A 23,191-nucleotide genomic window follows, 5' to 3' on the forward strand; every position below is an offset into this window, starting at 1 on the left:
GCTGAGAGCCATCTACTTAGTGCTTCAGGTGTGAGTTTCTCAGACAATGTAATGGCTGTGGCCTATGTCAATCAGCAAGGGGGCACCAAGCGTGCCTCTCTTTGCCTGGAAGCTCAAATGTTGTTTTAGTGGATGGAGACCCACCTCAAAGCGCTCTCAGTCGAAAAACTGGATCCTGAAGAATGGGAGCTGTCTCATGAGGCATTCAACTGCATTGTGAGCCGGTGGAGTTGCCAGACATTCAATTTGATGGCGTTGGTGACCAAAAAGAAGGCAGCTCAATTCTTCATTTGAAGATACAAGCCAGGAAGCGAAGGCTTGGATGCCCTGGTACAGCCATGGCTAACAGCAGAGCTCCTTTATGTGTTCCTTCCATGACCTATGTTAGGCAGGGGTCTAAAGAGAATGTCACACTCAGGGCTGGTAGTTCTTGTTGCGCCAGACTGGCCGAAATGGCCATGGTATGCAGATCTCATCTGTCTACAGAAGGACTGAGGCCTCAGATTTCCTTGTCTCCAGAGATTGCTCACATAGGGCTCAATCGCCCCAGAGGATCCAGAACGCTTTAGTCTTATGGTAGGACTCTTGAAGCACAAAGATTACTTTGAGGTGGTGGTTGCCACGCTCGTTAAGATCCAAGAAAGTCAACTTTAGCCACCTATGCCCTGATCTGCATAGTGCTAGCATTCATGCAAGGAGGACTAGAAAAAGGCCTGGCAATCAGCTCCCTGAAAGTTCAGGTAGCAGGTATTTTGTTTTACAACACAAGGTTAACAAAAACACCCTGGTCGTACATCCAGATATGGCTAGATTCCTGAAGGAAGCATTACGCTTGCGTCCTCCAGTAAGACAGCCTTTTTCCTATGTGGAGTCTTAAGGCTGGATGCACAGAATCATAGTTAAAATCCTCTGGGTTGCTGTGGGGCTGAAAATGGCGATCGATATTCAAACATTTTTGCATGCAAATGAGTTTCCTGGAGTTCTGCTGTAATCCCATCCGATCAGTCATCAGAGAAAGTGACTGACACATGCGTAGAGCTGGCAGGGGAAGCCCTGAACAGTTGAGCAGCAGGAGAAGCCCTGAAGCAGCCTCTAGCCACTCAACTGTTTTGGGCAGGAAGAGTAGTTTTTAATAGGCACAAATGTGCGTGTGTTTATAGATGCACATTTTTGCCCATTTAATAAAGCTTAATACCATGATAAAGCTTAACCCCCCTCTTACCATCCCCTCCCTAACCCCAGATCCTACTTTTCTCTCTCTTGGAAACCTTCTCTGATCTAATGTTGTAACCCTTCTTCCATAACTCTTTTTGTAATCCGCTTTGAACCGAAAGGTAATGGCGGAATAGAAATCTGTAATGTAATGTTTTTCTGTTTTATAATCTTTATTCATTTTCTTTTGTTACAACAAGTGTTTCATATAAACTTATTAGATACTTAAATATATACACTTGATATACATACTTATCATCTTCAAGTTTAACATTTTTTAGAAAATTAATTTTATACAAATTTTATAATATTATGCAGTAAATCTAGATTTATATAATTTCTTTTGAATGTAGTATTCCCCCTCCCTCCCTCCCTCCCATTCAATCAATAATATTTAAAAACAACTTTATTGTAAATTCATTCAACATTGATATAGTGTGTAAATCAGAAATAAAATCCCATCTCATTCCCCTCTAATCAATTTTTATCTTGGGAAAAGTTAATCATTCATTACAAAATTCTGTTAATGGTCTCCATATCTTTTGAAATTTATTAATATATCCTTTTTGTGTTGCTATGGTAAGCTCCATTTTATATATGTGACAAACAGAATTCCACCAGAAAGTGTAATTTAATCTGTCATGATTTTTCCAATTCAATGTGATTTGTTGTATTGCTATTCCAGTTAAAATGAACAATAATTTGTTATTATTTGATGTTATTTGACTTTTTGTTCTCATTGTTGTTCCAAATAATATAGTATCATATGTCAAGGCTACTGGGTTTTCTAACATCCTATTAATTTGAGGCCAAATTGATTTCCAGAATGTTAAGATGAATGGACAAAAGAATAGAAGATGGTCTAATGTCCCAATTTCAACATGACAGTGCCAGCATCTATTAGATTTAGAGCTATCAATTCTATGTAAACGTGTAGGGGTCCATAAAGCTCTATGTAAAAGAAAAAACCAAGTTTGTCTCATAGATGCTGACACCGTACATTTTAACCTCCAAGACCAAAGTCGTGGCCATTGAGATGCACTAATTTGGTGCTTTATCTCAATGCTCCAAATGTCTCTAAGACCATTTTTTGGTTTTTTATTTATATATCCGGATATTAATTTATACCACTGTGCAGCTTCATGTCCTATTGAATTTATCTGGAAACACAAGAATTCCAAGCTGTGATAATTAGTAAGATTTTTCCATTCAGGGAACCCTTCCTGAATGGATTGCTTCAATTGCAACCATCTAAAATATTGTGTTTTATTAAGATCAAATTTATGTTGCAATTGTGAAAACTCCAGCATTTTACCATTTTTTATTATGTCGTCTAGAATACGAATACCTGCTATCATCCAGTTTTTCCAGATTATTTTGAAACCGCCTATTTTGATCTTGGGGTTTAACCAAATTGTTTGAGTTGTTGATTTACTAATTGGAATAGGAGTTAGATTACTTATATATCTTAAAGTTTTCCATGTATCCATGAATATTTTATGTTCTTTGTATAGCCTTGGCATTTTGATACTAACTACATGACTAAGACGTAATGGAAACATAAGTCTCCATTCTAGCCAAAACCAATCTGGGATATTTACAGTGGGCTCTGGGAGGATCCAATACATACCTTGACGTAAAATATAGGCTTGATGATACCTATAAAAGTTGGGAAAATTTACCCCTCCCTCCGCAATTGGTCTTTGCAATGACACTAATGCAATTCTGGGGTTTTTTCCAAGCCAAATAAATTTTGTTAATATCTTATTTAATTTTTTATAAAAAGAATTTTGGAAGAAAACTGGTATCATTCCCATTTGGTAACAGACTATAGGCAATATCATCATTTTAACAGTTTGTATTCTTCCCCACCAAGATAAGTGTAAGGGGTTCCATTGCTCACACATCTCTGTCACTTTTTGTAATAAATTTTTTTCATTAATTTTCATTGTATCTTCCAAATTTTTTGTAATCCAAATTCCAAGGTATTTAATAGCATCTTCCTTCCAAACAAAAGAGAATGAATTAAATAAACTTTTTGTACAATGTATATTTAATGGAAGTATTTCTGATTTATTCCAGTTTATTTTATATCCTGAAAATTTTCCGAATTTTTCTATTAGTTCAAGTAGATATGGAATGGTAGTTTCCGGATTCCTCAAATATAATAGTAAATCGTCAGCATAAGCTGATATTTTGTATTCTTTATCTGAATGATTTATACCTTGTATCTCCTTTACTTGTTGGATTGCTAATATTAAGGGTTCTAAAACTATATCAAACAGTAAAGGAGACAAAGGACAACCTTGTCTAACTCCTCTTTGTAGATTAAATTTTTCTGAAAACATATTATTAATGTATAATCTAGCAGAAGGGGAGCTATATAATGTTTGTATCATTTGTGTGAATCCAGGACCTATACCAAACCATTCCATTGCTTGATACATAAATGTCCATTCTATTCTATCAAAAGCCTTTTCTGCATCTAAAGAAACAGCAAAAGTGGGCTCGTTCATTTTCTTTGTTAAGTATAACATATGGAATGCTAGTCTAGTGTTATGAGATGAATGTCTTTGAGCAACAAATCCTGTTTGAGACATACTTATAATATGTGGGAGAGCTTTAGCCAATCTTAACGCAAGGATTTTTGCTAATAATTTTCCATCTACATTTATTAAAGAAATTGGTCTATAGTTCGATACCAAAGTGGGATCTTTATTTGGCTTTGGCAAAACTATTGTTAATGATTCTGCCATAGTGCCATTTGTACAACCTTTATTAAGTTGATATTGAATAAGATTTAATAAATAGGGTAATAAAAAGTTTTGAAATGTTTTATAAAATTCAACTGTATAACCATCACCACCTGGAGCGGATCCAACTCTAAGGGATTTCAAAGCTGTTTCTAATTCTTTTAGTGATATTGGTTCTTCCATACTTCGTTTTATATGTTCAGGAACTTTTGGACCCTCTAATAATTTTAAGAATTCTAAACCTTCCTTTTCTTTATTTAAATAAGTCTCGGAAGAATAAAGAGATTTATAGAATTTTAGAAATTGTTTTAAGATTGGTTCAATTTGTGTAAGTGTTTCACCATTTTCATCTTTTATAGCAATTATTTTTGTTTTCTTTTTTTTCACTTTTAGATAATTTGCCAGTATTCTTCCCGACTTATTTGAGTTTCCATAATACAGTGCCTGCTGTGCAAATAAATCTTTTCTTATCATTTTTGATGATATTTCATTGTATTTACATTTGAGTTTTAACAGTTCTTGTTGTATAGAATATTCCCATTTTTCTATTAGTTTTAATTCTAAATTTTTAATTTCTTTTTCTAAATTAGAGTATTGTTTTTTATTTTGTTTGTTAAGATAAGCCGAATAAGAAATGATTTGTCCTCTTATTGATGCTTTAAATGCATCCCATAATATTTCTCTAGAGATCTCATCTTTATCATTCACTTGAAAAAAATCTTTCATTTTTATTTGAAAATTTTCACAAAATATTGGATCAGCAAGCAATGCATTATCAAACTTCCATATTGGTCTATTTGTATTTTGATCTGTGATCTTAATTTCAATCCATACCCCACCATGATCAGATAAAATAATTGGATCAATGGCAGCTTTTGTTACTTGATGTGCTAGGTGTTTTGATATAAAAATATAATCTATTCTTGAAAAGGAATTGTGAACATGAGAACAGAATGAAAATTCCCGTCCATTAAAATGAAGTATTCGCCAAATATCTATTAAATCACAAGTTTGTATTAAATTATCTAATCCCATTGATTTCATATATCTACTTGGGTTTTTGTCCAATAGAGGATCCATAACAGCATTAAAATCCCCAGCTACTATTAGATTTGAAGTAGCCAGTGGCAATATCAATTGTTGAAGAGTTTTAAAAAATTCATTTTGGTTCGAATTAGGGGCGTATATATTAAACAACGTCATGGTAGTATTTCCCATATTCATTTCCACAATTATCCATCTTCCATTAATATCTGTTGCCTTTAATTTGAATGTAGCAGTACATTTTTTATTTACCAGAATAGCAACACCTGCTTTTTTTCTTGTAGCTGGTGAGAAAAAACAATGTTTGACCCAACCTCCTTGTAGTTTACTAGATTCAATATTTGAGAGGTGGGTCTCTTGTATAAAGCATAAATCCGCATTTTGCCTTTTTAAAAATAATAGAGCTTTTTTCCTTTTTATCATATGATTTAGACCATTAACATTTAAGGATATTATTTTAAGATCCATTTATGCATTTTTGATATATTTTCCTTAAAATTATATGAATTGTTTTTCTTAATTTTTTTCCCCAGTATTTAAAATATTTTAGAATATACACTTTTTCTTTTTTTCCCCATTCTCCATTATATTTCCCCCTTCCCTTCCCTCCCTTCCCTCCCTTCCCTCCCCATTTTAATATGACCACTTGGATACGCATTTTGAGGTTAGGTGTATATAACTCCTACAAGCTATTAAATTATATAACTATATTTACTACCATTATTATTTATTTTTTGTTTTTTATTATATTTCTCCCTTTAGAGATGTTTTAATTTATTTTATTCTATTATAAATTCCCAATGTATAATTTATTTTTTGAGTTTATTATTATGTTTTGGTTTGTATTGTATAATAAAGTAATTGTTTTCTAACAGTAAATTCTAAGTGGTGTCAAGAAATGTTTTCATTTTTAAATATTAAGTTTAAATTATATTCTTTCCCCTATCTTTAAGGAAATTATTACATATGACAACAATGTATACCACAAATTCAGTTAGATATGAATTAATTCAAAATGATGAATAATTATAATTGAAATATTATAACTTATATTTTTAAGGCTTAGGTATATGTTTGAAGGCAGTCACAAAGGATGAACAGATTTCTCCTCATTCCAACCTTCAGGAGATTATCTTTAACCTTTTCCCTTCAAAATAGTTATTAGTTACATTTTAGAATATCAAATCAAAGAGTAGGAAACTATTATATCCAGAAGAGCATTCCTTTTCTTTACAAAACCACTGCGCGGTTTTCAGTGCAAGCCGCGGTCATAACATCTCTGAGTGTCTGTTACTGTCTTGGTCGTCGCCACAAATCGTATCTCGGTTTTGTAAAAAGGGCTTAACAAACAAATGATATTCCGGTAATATCAGGAAATTATTCTCAGTTCTCACAAATCTCCTGTTTTATTTTGCGTCCCAAGCTGTTCATGTCCATTGCTATCTCAGTCTATTTTCAATCTGCATCCATTTCTTTTCTTTGTCTTTGATCCAATCCTTCGTTTGTCTCAAGTTCGCTCATATCTTATCTCTCATCAGCATGACAAGACTGTATGTTGGATCCTTTTGACATGGATTCCTGTCATGTGTGTTTTGAAACGTATAGTAACCGGAAGTTTATTTATTAAAATTTTTCTTTTATCCAATACGAATTCGTTTTACTCAATATCCTACATTTGTCAAAGCAATTGGTGTCTATTTTAATTTTGACGCCCCTAGCTTTCCTTATCCAATCAGCGACTTTCTTAATGTAAGGTCTTGAGTAAATATAAGTCCAATACTGCGCCATTCCACAATCTCATCTTTGGAATGTTTCCTGGCTCAAAGTTTTACATGTAAGTTTTTTGTATATATCTTTAAACATGAGCTTAAGAATTTTTTCAGTCTCGTTGTTTAGAATATTCCTGCAGTTTAAATCTCAGTTCCATGTTCTTCTAATTCCTTTCAGTTGGAGTTGAAAGTTCTGTTTCTGTATCGAACTTTATATTTGTATTCTATATTTAATCTTTATGTTTTATTAATTTAAACATAATTATAAATATAAACACAAATATATTATTCGATAATAAGTTCTTGTTTAAGAGGACATTGGCTGTTCACATTGATCGAGGAAATCTTGAAGTTTTGTAGGATCTGAAAAATTTTGAGTCTTGTTAGCAATGGTAATTTTCATTACTGCTGGATACAGGAGGCCATATCTAGCCCCTAGAGCTCGCAGTTGGGGTCTCATGTCCAGGAATTGTTTTCTTCGTAGTGCAGTCTCTTTTGCAAAGTCAGGAACAATGTGGATTCTTGCATCCTGGCATTTAAGGTTTTTGTTTTCCTTTGCTAGCTGGCAGATTTCTACTGCTTGTTGGTGTCTCAAAAGTTTAAATATTAAAGTTCTTGGTCTTGATTGAAGGTTTTTATTCTGTGTTGGTATTCTGTGTGCTCTTTCTATTTCTAATGCAGATTTGAATTTTAAAGGTAGTATTTTAGGTAGAAATTGTTCCAGGAATGTTATAGGGTCATTTTTTTCTACCCCTTCCGGAATCCCGATGATCCTTAAATTATTCCTTCTTTCTCGATTTCGGCTGTCTTCCAAGTCTCTTTTAATTTCTTCAACTTCTTTCCATATTATTTTAGATTTTCTCATGTCTGTATTTAGTTGTTCTGTATTGTTTTCTAGGTCATTTATTTTATTTTCAACTATATCAACTCTTTTGGTGAGAATTGCAGCATCTTCAATTGCTTTTTTTAGTTTTTTATTGCTGTCTAATACTATTTCTTTAATTTGTCTCAACTCTTCCATGACGTCGGGGCTTTCATCCGATGGCAACGGAACTTTTGAGGGTGTGTTATTTGGCTCTGGTTTTGATCTTTTATTGCTGCTACCAATACCGGAACCACTTGCTTCTGAATCACATTTGTTTTGTTTTTTAGATGTCATCTTCTGTTATTCTTCTCTTCTCTTTATCTCAGCTTATCTTCACTGTCTCTTGGTATCAGTTTCAATATTCAATATTTCAATATTTTGTCGCTTGTCTTTTTTGTTTTGAGTATTCAATTTATGATGAGTGATTTTCTTTCAGGATTTGTTTCTATATTTTAAAATTTTTCTTTTTTTCAGTCTTTTTTCTTTTTTTTCTTCTTTTCTCCTTTCTTGATTATCTGTCCCAATCTTATATTAGAACAGGCTCAAAACTTTTATTTCAATATTCTTAGAGCAAACTGTCAGTTATTTGTCTCAAGTTCTATTGCTGTGAGTAAAAAAAAAAAAAAAAATGTCGGTAGTCCTTCTCTCTGTTTCTCCTCCTTCAAGCCTTATCTCAGCCTCTATGAAGGCAATAACATTCAATAATAGCAGCCTTTCTTTTCCTTAAATTTTTTAGATACTGCTGGTCAATCTTTTTACAGATTTATTTTGTTAAATCCGTTAGTCACTTTTTATTGTTGACACTTTGCATCAGCGCTGAAAAAAAATCAATAATCCTTTTTTTTTTTTCTTGCTCTCCTCTTATAAGCCCAATCGCAGCCCTTACTGAGGAGAGCAGTATTCCTTCCAGTATTTTTGAAGTATATGTATAAGTATATGTTTTTTTTCAGTTTCCAGCGCCTCTCAATTACTTCGATATTTTTTTTCAGGTTAAAAACCGTTGGTCTTTTATTCTGTCATCTTTCTCACAGCCCAAGCGCTGAAGAGAAAGAAAAAACCAACAATCTTTTATATCGGAGTCTTTTTCAATTTCAGAAGAGGAGAGGAGATTGATATTATATTGTATTTATGTTTATATTAGTCATTTACAATTTTTTTTTGAAATTGGCAGCAAGGAAAAAAAAAACCGTTGCCATGTAGGTTTTACAGCAAACCTTACTTCATCTCCGGCAGAGGAGAGCTATTTCAAAACAGCTTATCTCCACAGGACGACAGGCTCTAACCTCCTCATTTATTATTTATAAAGAAGAAATTTTCATCCTTGTTGTTAGGTAGCTCACCAGCAGTTTCAAACTCAAACTCCGTCAATCTCCTGCTTTTTACACCTCACTTCTCAGGATGTAAAAACGGCACTTTCACTTTAATTTTTCGTCTTCAAACGTCTCTCCGTCTCAGTTGAGGATGCAGATTTCAATTTATTACACCATCAAGATCATGGGAAATCATTTTTTTTTGTAGTAAATTTCGTAAAATAAGCTTGTTTGTACGGAGCTTCTCCTTCACCCGACCGTCAGCATTCGCGTCCAAGCCACGCCCCTCTGTAATGTAATGTAATTTTTTTTAAAAAAAAGGTTGCGGGAAACTCCCAAACCCAACTCCCTCCTGCTTCGGCTGCCAGGGCCCCCGTGAACCTCAGACACCCCACCACAAACCCACACAACCCCATAATTTTTAGGTGGCAATCTGGCAGGAGGAATCCCCACTCCCTCCTGCCGGCAGGCCCACCTCTTCAACTTGGCTGGCCTTCCCCTTCCTGGTGGATCCTTGAATGCATTGAGAGGGGCTGAAGGCTCTGATTGGCCGAGGCCCAGGATACAAAATGAAGGGGCGTAAGACCCTGATTGGCCTGGGTGTGTAAGGCTACTTCTATGGGAAGGGCCTTAGGCACATGGGCCAGAGCCCATCCCTCTTATATTTCCTCTCTAGGGATGACCATCTGCTTTGATACAAACTGGAAGTTGGAGGTCAGCACAGAGAGATGGGAGGTGGAGCAAAAAATTATAATGAGGCTTTGTATACAAATTCTCACGGGAATATATTGACTACCCAAAGTTTCATGAATGATATGCCCACTAGAAAGATTAATGAGGTAAGTACCTAATTTTCTTCTTTTTGAGCACAAATCCAACAAACCACTAAAGTCTATCATTTCTTCATCTATAATTATCAATAAAATCTGACTTTCCTTTCTGAGCACAGTACCAAAACCCTTATTCCCTCCCTTGTCACCTCTCACCTAGATTACTGCAACCTGCTTCTCACAAGTCTTCCATTAAACCATCTCCCTTCCCGTCAATCCTTTCAAAATTCTGCTGTATAATTTATATTACGCCAGTGTCATTGTGCTCACCATTTCCATCTCCAAGTCACTCCATTAGCTCCTTATCCATTTCTGCATACAATTGAAACGCCTCTTCTAGTTCATTAGGTGTGTCATTCTAGACAAGCTGGTTGTATCCCAGTAGCCGTGAGCCATATGCAGAAGGGATCTACTCTGGATTTTTTCTGTGACCTTCTTACTTCACTGGGAGCTCTACTGCCAGCCACACTTTTTCCCTTGTGCATGCAAGCCTGAAGGAGTGTTTCTGTTCTGCTCTCTCCAAGCCAGCCTTGGCAAGGGCCTCACCGTGGCTTCCCTTAGGGGTCCCAGTTTCAGTACTTGGGTCAGCAAACATTCGCTGGCATCTTATCCAGATATCACCAGATATCTGAAGGGTGCTCTCTGTATCAAACCACCGATCCCTTTGTTGGACCTTAACGTGGTTTTGTGATGTCTAACTAAAGCTTTGTTCAAGCTACTGGAAGAGGTGTCCCTCTTGGATTTGACACTAAAGGGGTTTTTTCTGGTAATGGTGTCCTCGGTGAGACAAGTCTCGTAACTCCAGGCTCTTTCTTGAAGAGAGCCTTTCCTTAAACTCTCTGACACTAATTTCTCTTTACGCACTGTTCCTTTCTTTTTGCTGAAGGTAGTTTTGTCGTTCATGTTAATCAGGAAGTTTGCTTACCTGTATTCCAATCTACTGGTTCTAAGAAACAGTACCATATTTTGAAGAAGGTAGATATCGGAAGAGTGCTTCTTTGATATCTAAAAGTCACCAACGAGTTCCGACTCTCTGGCCATCTCTTTATGATAACTCATTCCTCTAAGCGTGGCCACGATTTCCAGATGGATCATAAGGCCGTATGGTCAGCCGACATTGTGGGAAAGAATCTCCTGTTTGTCAAGGCGCATTTTGACCAGCTTCGTCATGGGCTGAAGCAAGGGCAGTTTTCCATAAGGAGATTTGTAGGGCGGCAACTTGGTCCACTCTGCATATGTTTGCCAAATTTTACAGAGTGGACACTGCCTTTGGTTCCTCAGTGTTACAGGCCGGCGCAGTCAGCCTGTCCTAGATTTCTGGGATTGTTTTTGTACATCCTGCTTGTCCAGAATGATACACCTGTTGCACTGGAAAAAGAGAATATTTCCTTCTTGATAATATATTTTCCAGGAGATGGGTGTGCTGTTCTGGACCCTTTCCTGTCCTTCCTGCGCCTCCCTAAGATCTCATTCTGATTATTCATTTCCAAGGCTATATCTTGGATGCTAGTCAGCCCTTTGGGCCTTGAAGAATGCTGTATATATGTTTTGAACATCTATAGGGGTACTACCTGAGCTCTTTTGATGCTTCTGTTGGCTGTTACTTCTTCATTGTTGGTTCCATATTTTTGTGTTTGAGAAAACCAGGGTATTTATATTGGAAGTTTCCTAATTGTCGCTTCTTCACAAAATTTGCATGGAGTTCATTATGCTTGGGTACTAACTGCAGGTGGCAGTAGAGCTCCCAGTGAAGTAGGAAAGACGCAGAAAAAATCCAGAGTGGATTCCTTCTGCTTGTCCAGAATGACACACCTATCTACTGGAAGATGTTATCAAGGTAAGGACATAATCTCTTTTTTTGACTTACAAGTGCATTCACTCTGCAGCTCCTCAATCTCTCTTCTCTTATCTCTCCCTATACTCCTTCCTGGGAACTCATTCATCCTTCTCCCCTACTGCCAACTTCAGACTCTGTCCCTTATCTTATTGCACTGTATGCCTGGAACAGCTTGCCCGGTTGGTACGTCAAGCTCAGCCTCTGGCAGCATTCAAATCTAGGCTACAAGCCTACTTCGAGGCTGCTTTTAACTCCTAATTCTTACCAATGTCTTTTTTTATTATTCCCTCTGAGAAATTCCCTAACCCCTATTTGTCCAGTTTGTCTGTTTTGATTAGATTTGTAAGCTCTATCGAGCAGGAATTGTTCTACTACTATCTCACTTTGAAGGGATGAATCCCATCTCTTTCTCTTTGCCTCTTCCCCCTCTGCTTTTGCTTATGAAACCTTTACCTCCAAGTATCAGTCTATTTTTTTTTTTAATCTTTTTTTTCATCCTTTGATGGTGACCTTTTGCTTTTCCTATTAAGTTCAGAATTCATTCCTTACCTCTCTCTTGCAATCTGTGATCCTCTTATAAATTGTAGCAGCAAAATGTATCTGGAAAGCAGGACACAGATGTTGGTGCCTTCCCCCTTTTGTAGCTGACCAAATTTTGGTTTTGGTGCTGAAACGGGCCTAAAATCCATGTTTGGCCTTATTTTGGTTTTGGTCAAAAATGTCTGTGTTTTCAGCTAGGACTGAAACATATGCACAGCCCTCACTTCCTCCTGACTGTGCCCCCTGTGGCAGACCCCTCCTGGGCCTACCTTGATGGTAGTGGGAGCAGGAACATCCTCGCTCACCTCTGTGCACTGCCAGCTCTGGGTCAAAAAGATTTTCCAGCAGCAGTTTGGAGATTGGAAACGTTAAGGGTAGGAGCGAATGGGAATGCACTTGATAAGGTAGGCCCAGCAGGAGGCTGCCACCGGGGGGGCCAGTATGGTGCTCTATTTGGTCAGATACGGGCAGAGGAGAATTTAGTTTTTTGTTTTAGACTTTAATTTCTGTCAAAACCATGGAGCCAATTTCAGTTGCAGATTCAGTTTCGGCAGAAGCCGAAAATCCTGTTTTCAGTCAGTGCTTGCTGTGGGATGTGTTTTTAAAGGGGGGGTTTGGTATGACTGCCACCCTAAGTGACTGTAGTGATTGGACTTCGTAAATCCAAGTTGAAGGTTGAGTTGTAAATAAGTTCAGTATGTTTTTCTGTGTTTAAAAGGACTTAACAGTTGGATTTCTACATATTGTAACACGCTGACTGTCCAGCTCTCTTCGGTGTGAACCGCCTAGAAGTCTCACGACTACGGCGGTATAGAAGAATAAAGTTGTTATTATTTTATTATTATTTTACTAAAGGTTTTTCCCATTTGTGTTTATGGAGAATTGCTTACTACATGGGACTGAGTTGTGCCTGAGCTGGCGGCAGGTTAAATGATGGGGTGTAGCAGTATTTGAACCATAGCTTCCCTGTTATAAGCACTAGATTATGATAAGTTTTAAAATATATAATGTCTTTTAAGATATTTTCTATTAATGTCAATGGCCTGAATCATGTAATCAAAAGGAAAAAGGTATTAGCATTTTTAAAAAAGCAAAACGCGGATGTTTATTGTTTGCAGGAGACTCATCTGAATATAAAGGAATCAAAAAAACTAAAGGATGGGTGGGTAAAAGAATGTTTTTTTGCTCCAGCAGCAGGTAAAAAAGCAGGGGTAGCAATTCTTATAAATAAAAAATGTATGGCCAATTTTAAGGTAATAAATTCAGATCCACATGGAAGATGGATACATATTGATATAAGTATGGGAAATAATGCCCTGACGTTGTTTAATATATATGCCCCAAATTCAAATCAATCAGAATTTTTTAAAAAGTTACAGAGTATGTTGTTACCACTGGCTGCTTCTAATTTAGTGGTGGCTGGAGATTTTAATGCTGTAATGGATCCATTATTGGATAAAAAACCAGGTAAAAGCATAAAATCTTTAGGTTTAGATAATTTGGCTCAATCATGTGATTTGAAGGATATATGGCGTATTCTTCATTTTAATGATCAGGAATTTTCATTTTGTTCACAGGTTCATAAATCATTTTCAAGAATAGATTATATTTTTGTTTCAACAAAAAAGGTGCAACAGGTGATTAAAGCTTCCATAGATCCTATTATTATTTCGGATCATGCGGGAGTATGGATAGAATTACAATTGGATCAATTGGAGAATGGAAGACCTCTTTGGAGATTTGATAATGCATTGCTTGTGGATGACAAGTTTTTGGAAAATTTTAAAACACAAATTAATGATTTCTTTCAAATAAATTTAGTGGAGGATACATCTATTGAGAATGTATGGGATGCATTTAAAGCAACTATGAGAGGTAATATTATATCATATTCAGCTTTTGTTAGGAAACAGATTAAAATGCAGTATATAGAATTAGAAAAAGAAATTAAAATATTAGAAGCTAAATTGGTAAGTAAATGGGAACATGAGGTTTTGCAAGCTCTTTTGAAAGCAAAAGGTAAATACAGTGGTGCCTCACACAATGAACTTAATTGGTTCCAGGAGAAAGTTCGTTATGTGAAACGCGTTTTCCCATAACAATACATGTTAAAAAAAATAATTCGTTCTGTAGCATAAAATATGCTAAGATGACATAAAAAAAGATAAATTTTTTGTTATTATTTTTATTTAGATACATCTAAAAACATAATTGTTTTTTAAAACAACACACATTTTTTAAATTTAAAGACAGACTAAGTAGAGTCTAATTTTACAGTGAGAGAGGGCAGAGTCTCAGCGGCAAAAACTGGGACTTGACTGTTCATTTTTTTTTTTTTTTGTATGAATGGGAGGGAAGGGAGAATATTTTATTATGAAATCAAATTATGAGCTCAGAAATCAAGGACAACTTTGCTGTTTCTCTCTCCCTTGTCATGTCGTTCTGCTGTTTCTCATAATCCTCTCTCTGGTAAACAAGGCGACAGATGGAATAGTCTATCTTTTGGATGGATAAGGTTCTGCTGATTGTTCTTGTATTTAGAAGAAGCTCAAATTCTCAGGTTGTAAAGGGGTCTGGATGTTCAGTTTCCTGCCTTTACTGTCTTTGTCCACAATTTCCAGTCGCAGTGTTGGGGCTTTCTTTGATTCTAGCCCCAGAGGGAGATTGTCTTTGGTCTTCAGGAGATTTTTGTCTGAATCGTCCACAGCGATACGCAGCGTGCATCCCCAGGGCAAGAGGTTCTGCTCATAGGCTGCAGCTAACTGGTTCACAACCCGGCGTTCAACCTCATGTTTTATGGATCGGGCTCCATAGTGCAAATTGTAGCCATCTGCTAATACATCCATCACTTCCCGATCCCACACATTTTTTTTTTTCTAGCATCGGGGAAGCAGCGAGAGTAGCTCCGCCCCCCCAACGCATCAGCAGTAGGCGCCAGGCCCCTGCGAGCCGACGGTCCGCCACTGCACAGGGAGCCAGGCGGAGAGAGGGCAGTTAAGCGCGGTGCCTGCGCGGAAGGATGCAGCTCGGGCGACTTCGTTGTGTGAAACGAAGTTCGTTGTGGGAAGCAAGACCTGAAGTTCGTTGTGCGCAGCGTTCGCTGTGCGAGGTGTCCGTTATGCGAGGCACCACTGTATAATGAATTAACTTCAAAAATGATAAGAAGAGATTTGTTTTCCAAGCAAGCAATGTATTATGGAAATTCTAATAAGGCTGGAAGATTATTGGCAAATTATCTTAAAGCAAAAAAAAAGAAGAACTAATATAAATGGGATAAAAGATGATAATGGTATAATAACAAATCAAACAAATATAATTTTAAAACAATTTCTAAAATTTTATAAGGACCTGTATTCTTCCGAGCCTTATTTGGAGAGACAAAAAGATGGTAAAAATTTTTTAGATTCTATTAATGGACCTAAGATTCCTGATCATATAAAACGGAGTTTAGATGAACCTATATCATTAAAAGAATTAGAAACAGCGTTGAGATCTCTTAGAGTTGGATCCGCTCCAGGTGGTGATGGTTATACAGTAGAATTTTATAAAACATTTCAAAATGTCCTTTCCCCATATTTACTAAATTTATATCAGACACAACTTATAAAAGGTGATATTAAAGGTACTATGGCTGAATCAATAGTAATTGTTTTGCCTAAGCCAAATAAAGATCCTACTTTGGTTTCAAACTACAGGCCTATATCTTTAATAAATGTGGATAATAAACTTTTGGCGAAAATTTTGGCTTTGAGATTAGCCAAAGCTCTCCCACATATTATAGACACGCATCAGACGGGTTTCGTTGCTAAAAGACATTCCTCTAATAACTCTAGATTATTGTTTCATATGTTAAATTTATCAAAAAAATGGATGAACCGGCTTTTACAGTTTCCTTGGATGCAGAAAAAGCGTTTGACAGGGTAGAATGGAATTTTATGTATCAGGCTTTAGAATGGTTTGGTATAGGTTCTGGATTTATACAAATGGTAAAAATTTTGTATAGCTTCCCGATTGCAAGATTAAATATTAATAATATGATATCTGATGGTTTTCAATTGCAGAGGGGAGTTAGACAAGGTTGTCCTTTATCTCCTTTGTTATTTGATGTTGTATTAGAACCCTTATTGTTAGCAATACAACAAGCAAGGGGGATACAGGGTATTCCATATTCTGATATGGAATATAAAATTTCGGCTTATGCGGATGATATTTTACTTTATTTGAGGAATCCAGAGTCTACCTTATCTTGTCTATTGGAATTAATTGATATGTTTGGCAAATTTTCAGGTTATAAAATTAATTGGAATAAATCTGAAATTATACCTTTAAATGTTCATTGTGTAAAAGGATTAATTGACGCTTTTCCGTTCATATGGAAAGAAGAAGGATTTAAATATCTTGGCATTCAAGTTAAAAATACAATTGAAGAAACCGTAAAAGAGAATGAAAAATTTGTATTAAAAAGAGTTACGGAGTTGTGTGAGCAATGGAACCCTTTACATATTTCTTGGTGGGGGAGAGTTCAAACTATTAAAATGATGATGTTGCCTGTAGTTTGTTACCAAATGAGTATGATACCTATTTATTTTCAGGGGTCCTTTTATAAAAAGCTTAATAGCATTTTAACAAAATTTCTTTGGCTTGGTAAAACACCTAGAATAGCTTTAGTAACTTTGCAAAAATCAATTAAGGAGGGAGGGGTAAATTTTCCAAATTTCTATAGGTACCATCAAGCCTATATTCTACATCAGGGTATGTATTGGATCCTCCCAGAACTTATAGATAATGCACCAGATTGGTTGTATTTGGAATGGCGCCTTATGTTTCCCCTAAATTTAGTTCATCTTCCAAGTATTAACATACCTAGAAGATACAGAGAAAATAAAATATTAATGGATACTTGGAAAACGTTGAGATTTATAAGTAAATTAACACCAATCCCAATAAACAAATCAACTAATCAATCTCTATGGATAAACTCCAAGATCAAAATTGGCGGAGCTCAAATCCTTTGGAAGAACTGGATTATTGCAGGCATTAGATCTCTAGATGATGTTATTTCAGAAGGTAAACTGCTGGAATTTTCACAATTGCAACATAGATTTGGTCTTAGTAAAACACAAAGTTTTAAATGGTTGCAATTGAAGCAGGCCATTCAGGTTGGGTTCCCTGAATGGAAAACATTGAATAATCAATATAGTTTAAAGTTCTTATGTTTTCAAGCAGACTTCCTAGGGCATCAAGCCGCATTGTGGTATAAATTAATATCTGGATATTTGAATAAAAAACCAAAAAATGGTCTAAGAGACATTTGGAGCATTGAGATTAAGCATCAAATTACTGCATCTCAATGGCCACTAATTTGGTCTTGGAGAATGAGATGTACAGTGTCAGCATCTATGAGACAAACTTGGTTCTTTTTATTACATAGAGCTTTTTGGACCCCTACACGTTTGCAAAAATTAGATAGTTCCAAGTCCAATAGATGCTGGCACTGTAATCTGGAACCAGGGACGTTAGATCACTTACTGTATCATTGTCCCTACATTAAAAGTTTTTGGAATGCAATTTGGCCACAAATTAATAAATTGATGGAAAATCATATAGCAATATCATATGATACAGTGTTATTTGGAATGATGATGAGGAAAAAAAGTCAAATTTCACCAGAAAATAACAAACTTTTATTAGTCATGACAGGGGTTGCCATTCAGCATATAACTAACAATTGGAAGAATTATAGTAACCTAAATTATACATTTTGGTGGAATACAATATGTCATATATTCAAAATGGAAAGAGCAATAGCAATACAAAGAGGGACATATACTAAATTTATAAAAATATGGGGGCCATTGACAAAATATTGTAATGAATAATTTAGTAGGATTTCTCTTCTTCTTTTCTTCTTTTCAATATCTTCTTTGTGACACACATGAAGGGGAGGGTAATGAAAACAACTTTTACACAATATGATATAATATGATATACAATATGATTGGAAATATATGGTAATATATGATTGGAAAGTACTAGAAGGGTGGGGGGAGGGAGAGGGGATAAAAATATATTTAGAATAATATGTATTAGATATAAAAGTGATATTGTGTATTTATTAATTGTATTTCAATATTTTGTACACTTTATGTAAAATTTGAAAATGAATAAAAATTATAAATCTATAAGCACTAGACCATTCTTTCACTTTGGTACAAGATTGCAGCTCTACAATTGAAGCCTTCCAGACTTTGTTCCTTTCATCTAGCTGCCCCCTATGCCTGGAATAAATTACCTGAGTTTGTCCGTCAAGCATCTTCCCTTCCCTTGTTTAAAAGCAGACTGAAAACCCACCGTTTTGATATAACCTTCAATCCATAACCCTAATCCCCACTGCCCTACAACCCAGCCAGCTAATTAACCGTTCCACTTAACTGTATCCATAACATCCTGTTTGTCTTGTCTGCTTAGATTGTAAGCTCTTTGGAGCAGGTACAGTCTTCTTTGTGACTCTGTACATGCTGAGTGTCTGATAGTGCTATAGAAATAATTCATCGTAGTAGTAGAGGTACTTTTTTTTAAAATATAAATCTTTATTCATTTTACATCATACAACAAGTGTAACACTAAATAACAATTGAAACTGAATGCATCATTTTCAAATCGTTATTCTGATACAGAACCTAGCTAGGTACAGGGAACAGGATCTTGGGTAATATCGCCTAAAGTTCTCCAGTGTATCATGGTCCTGGTTCCTGTAGTCATTCTGGGATTCAGTGATCAAACTAGATTTATCAAATTAAAATGAACAATAATTGAACCCCTCAGGAGCACTTAAAAAATTCCATGTATATCTCTCGGTCCTAGTGATAACTGTGTGATATTTATTTAATCACTTGTTGAGCCCAGAACGGTTTACAAGTTAACATACATAATATAAGTTAGCTAAAGAAAGTTAGAGAAAGACTTGTAATAGAGATAGAATATGAAACATAGAATATGATTGCAGAAAAGAGGGCCTTCGGCCCAACAAGTCTGCCCACACAAGAACCCTCCCCCTAAGCACTTCCTCGAAGTGAACCCACATGTTTATCCCATCTTTTCTTAAAATCGAGCGCATTGCTGGCCTCAACTACCTGAAGTGGAAGATCATTCCAACAATCAACCACCCTTTCGGTGAAGAAATAATTCCTAATGTCGCCATGAAATCTCCCACCCTCGATTTTTAATGGATGCCCTCTTGTTATCGTAGGTCCTGTAAGGAAAGAGAGAGAGAGAGAGAACGAACTGATTTAAGATTAGGGTTAATTTGAATGAGAAGACAGTTCTTTTATTTGAGGCTGATATAGAGCAGCAGTACTGATCATAGTGCAACAGTGACACCTAGTGGCCTTGCTTAGGGTTCTGATTGCAGGATTCTGATCCCAGGCTGAGAATTGTTAATTATAATTGGGAGGGGGAGGGGGGGCGGTATAAGATAAGGGAAAGTGCTTTGGTAGCTGTGAAGGAAGATCCCAGCACTGGTGCCAGTTGAGCCTGAAGCCAGAAAAATGAGGAAAAAGTTGCAGAGTCAAAAAAAAAAAAAAGGTTTGGGACAAGCAGAAAGAATTTCTACTTTGGACGATGCGACAGAGATATGACTTTCTAGGATAAACTGCAGCTTTTCTCTATGGCAAGGACTTGCATATGATGGTCATTGTTGCTTGTTGTTGCTACAGATTAACGTCACTCGGCGCTTGTGGAGCTCAACCTTCCACTGCAAGGTCCCCTGTAAAGATACAGTGCCTGTCATCGCTGTGTCCGCCTTTGTTCTCTTCCTGCCTGTTATCTTCTATCTCAGCAGCTTTCTCCACTCTGAACAGAAGAAGCGTAAACTCATTCAGCGTAAGTACAGCTGTGGGAGGAGCAGCAACATACCGGTGGCCAGTGGCATAGCAAGAGCAGGAGGCCCCTGGGGTGGTGGTGCCCTCTCCGTCTCCCCCCACGCCACACTTGCCCCCTCCCTTCCCACCCCATGCCTCTTTAAATCTTCGCCAGCGCGAGCAGCAGCTCCGGCCTGCTGTTGGCACTGGTATTTGCTTTCTCTCTGATGTCACTTCCTGGACCTGTGACCCAGAAGTGATTTCAGAGGGAGCCAGGCCGGTGTGAGCAGCAGGCCAGAGTAGTTACTCGTGCTGGCAAAGATTTTAAAGAAGTACAGGGAAGGAAGGGCACAAACGTGGGGGGCGGAGAGGTGCCGGCGCCTCCATCAAGACGGTGCCCGGGGCAGTATGCTCCCCGCCCTTACTACGCCACTGCTAGTGACATTTCCTGGGAATTAGTCAGGGTTTCAAATATCCAAACTGGTTTGATAGAGAGAATTCTATCTCAAGCAGCCACGAAAGTTTACAAAAATTAGGTCGCTCTAAGTCTAATAGATGTTGGCATTGTCATCTCGAAGCTGGGACTTTAGATCATCTATTATTCTATTGTCCATTTATTTTGGCTTTTTGGAAAGCAATATGGGGCCAAATAAATAGGTTATTAGAAAATCCAGTGGCTTTAACATATGATACTATTTTATTTGGCATGTCAATGAGAGTGAAGAGTTGGATTTCTTCAAAAAACAATAAGCTTTTACTTATTATGACAGAAGGTGCCATTCAACAGATTACATTTAATTGGAAAAATTGGAGCAGATTAAATTAGTTTTTGTGGAATTCTTTGTCATCTATATAAAATGGAAAGAACATTAGCCACACAAAGGATATTAGTAAATTTTGAGATATTTGGGGACCATTAACAGATTATTGTAATGAGTAGTTAACATTTTCCCTTAATACAATTGAAATGATGGGATAGGGATGGGGGTTTTTGTTTTTTTTTAATCTTTATTCATTTTCATATCTTACATCAAGTGTAAAATAATTATCACAAAAAATTTTAACAAATCACTTGACAGTCTTACTTATAAACCTTAAAAGAAACCCTTCCCCCCATTAACAATAAATCAATTAGCAAAAATCATATTTCCCAATCCCACCCCACCTATATCTTATATAATAACAAGGTGTTTAAGGTGTCTGATCATTAGAATATGTAATCAATGGCCCCCAAATCTTTTTAAAATTATGATGATTCCCTTGCTGTATAGCAAGCAACCTCTTCATTGTATAAATATGACAGACTGAATTCCACCAAAAAGTATAATTAAGTTTAGTATAATCTTTCCAATTTCCAGTAATATGTTGCATGGCGACCCCCGTCAGTATCAATAATAGTTTATTATTATTATTTGCTGAAATTGGACTCTTAAATATCATAGATGTACCAAATAATATAGTGTCATATGAAAGTGCAACATGATTTTCTAACAATGAATTCATTTGGGACCAAATTAATTTCCAAAAGGCATTTACATAGGGACAGAAAAAAATTAAATGATCTAAAGTCCCAGCTTCTAAACTACAATGCCAGCATCTATTGGACCTAGAGCTATCCAACTTCTGTAAACGAACTGGGGTCCAAAAATCTCTATGCAACAAAAAAAACCACGTCTGCCTCATAGATGCTCCAAGACCAAAATTGTGGCCATTGAGAGGCAGAAATTTGGTGCCCAATCTCAATGCTCCAAATATCCCTAAGACCAGTTTTCTGTTTTTTATTCAAATATCCATACAACAATTTATACCACTGTGTGGCTTGGTAGCCCAAGAAATCCGCCTGAAAGCATAGGAATTCCAAACTATACTGAGAATGCGTATGATATGGGAGGGATAGGAGGGAAGGGGTTATAATTTCATTGATTTAAGTTGATTGTAATAGAATATCAAGTGATGTTTTTAAGTTCAAATGTTATTTCTTGATACACTTGTAAGATGAAAAAATGAATAAAGATTAAAAAAAAAAAAAAAAAAAGGTGGCTGATGTCATCTGATGGTGCTTAAGTGGAGCTGTTTTCTAAACTCAGAAATCCATGTCCCTGTGCCAGGACCTCAGTTCCTTGAGTTTCCATTCTGTTGATCTTGGGGGTTGTTTTAATGCGCTGCAGTCAAAAGTGGCTTTAGCACAGGTTTTTCCTGAGCTAAGGCCATTTTTACTGCAGCTGTTAGACAAACAAAAAACCAGCCCTGTGAGCACTGTATGGGCTGATATAGAAATCCGCTTGGTTAGCTCAGAGCCTCCACTCTTATTTCTCTATTCATTTCACATCTTACATCAAGAGTATAAATAATTTACATTTATAATTGAGTACATCACTTGAATTTCTATCATTTTTACATTAATACATAAGGACTTAATCCCTTCCCTTCCTCCCTTAACATATGCCAGAGCTCATTGATAATACCCCAGATTGGTTATGGAAGGGCGACTCATGTTTCCTCTGCATTTGTTATGTTCTCAGTACCAAAATGCCTAGACTGTATAAAGAAAACAGAATATTAATGGATACATGGAAAACCTTACGATATGTCAGTAATTGATATATAATAATATAACATATATATAAACTACCGACGTATGTACTGACTCATCTATCTGGAGAAAACTCCCAATTAAGGGACCATAATCTGCAAAAATGGAATTCCGTTGTGAAAAGCATGCCTGAATTACATGACTAGAAAGTTCGGGAAAAATTGATCAGAAGTATATATTTCAAAACTGTATCCACTTCCAGTTCCAATAAGGAACGCATGACCACTGTAACTCACACCACTCTTCTTCGCTGTCATACTGGTAATGTTTCCATTCTATTTTCAGCTTCCATTGGATATCCGGGCAAATTCTCATTGCATTTCCAACCTGCTGTATCCTGTTCTTGTCTTCAGGCCATACTGACATTTTTATGTTATGAATAAATAGAGTATACTGTAAATTACAAGCATGCACAGCGTCTTTCTTAACTTTAAACAGTTGTTATCCATTATTGTCATTTTACTTATTAAACATTCCTCCTGCAGCAATTTCCTCTGTACTGAGAAACTCTTTCATTCATCCAGAAAACGACTTTAAATATTTCCTTGATAAGCAATGAAATCTGACGCTCGTTCTTTT

General features: G+C 36.3%; 1 protein-coding gene across 2 annotated transcripts in view; it reads left to right on the top strand.

Annotated features, from left to right (window-relative positions):
• Positions 1–23,191, top strand: part of OSTM1 (osteoclastogenesis associated transmembrane protein 1) — a 79,538-nt gene that overhangs the window by 52,332 nt on the left and 4,015 nt on the right. Inside the window, exons 6-7 of one of the 2 annotated variants that reach the window (XM_033937018.1) lie at positions 19,876–20,041; positions 22,898–23,015. In XM_033937018.1, coding sequence (XP_033792909.1) covers positions 19,876–20,041; positions 22,898–22,995 — 264 coding nt within the window. In that variant the 3' untranslated portion in view covers positions 22,996–23,015. Of the gene's footprint in view, positions 1–19,875; positions 20,042–22,897; positions 23,016–23,191 lie in introns of those variants that run through there. The other variant, XM_033937019.1, reaches the window with a different exon arrangement.

Source organism: Geotrypetes seraphini, chromosome 3 (genome assembly GCF_902459505.1).
Source record: "Geotrypetes seraphini chromosome 3, aGeoSer1.1, whole genome shotgun sequence".
In the NCBI taxonomy this organism is placed as follows: domain Eukaryota; kingdom Metazoa; phylum Chordata; class Amphibia; order Gymnophiona; family Dermophiidae; genus Geotrypetes; species Geotrypetes seraphini.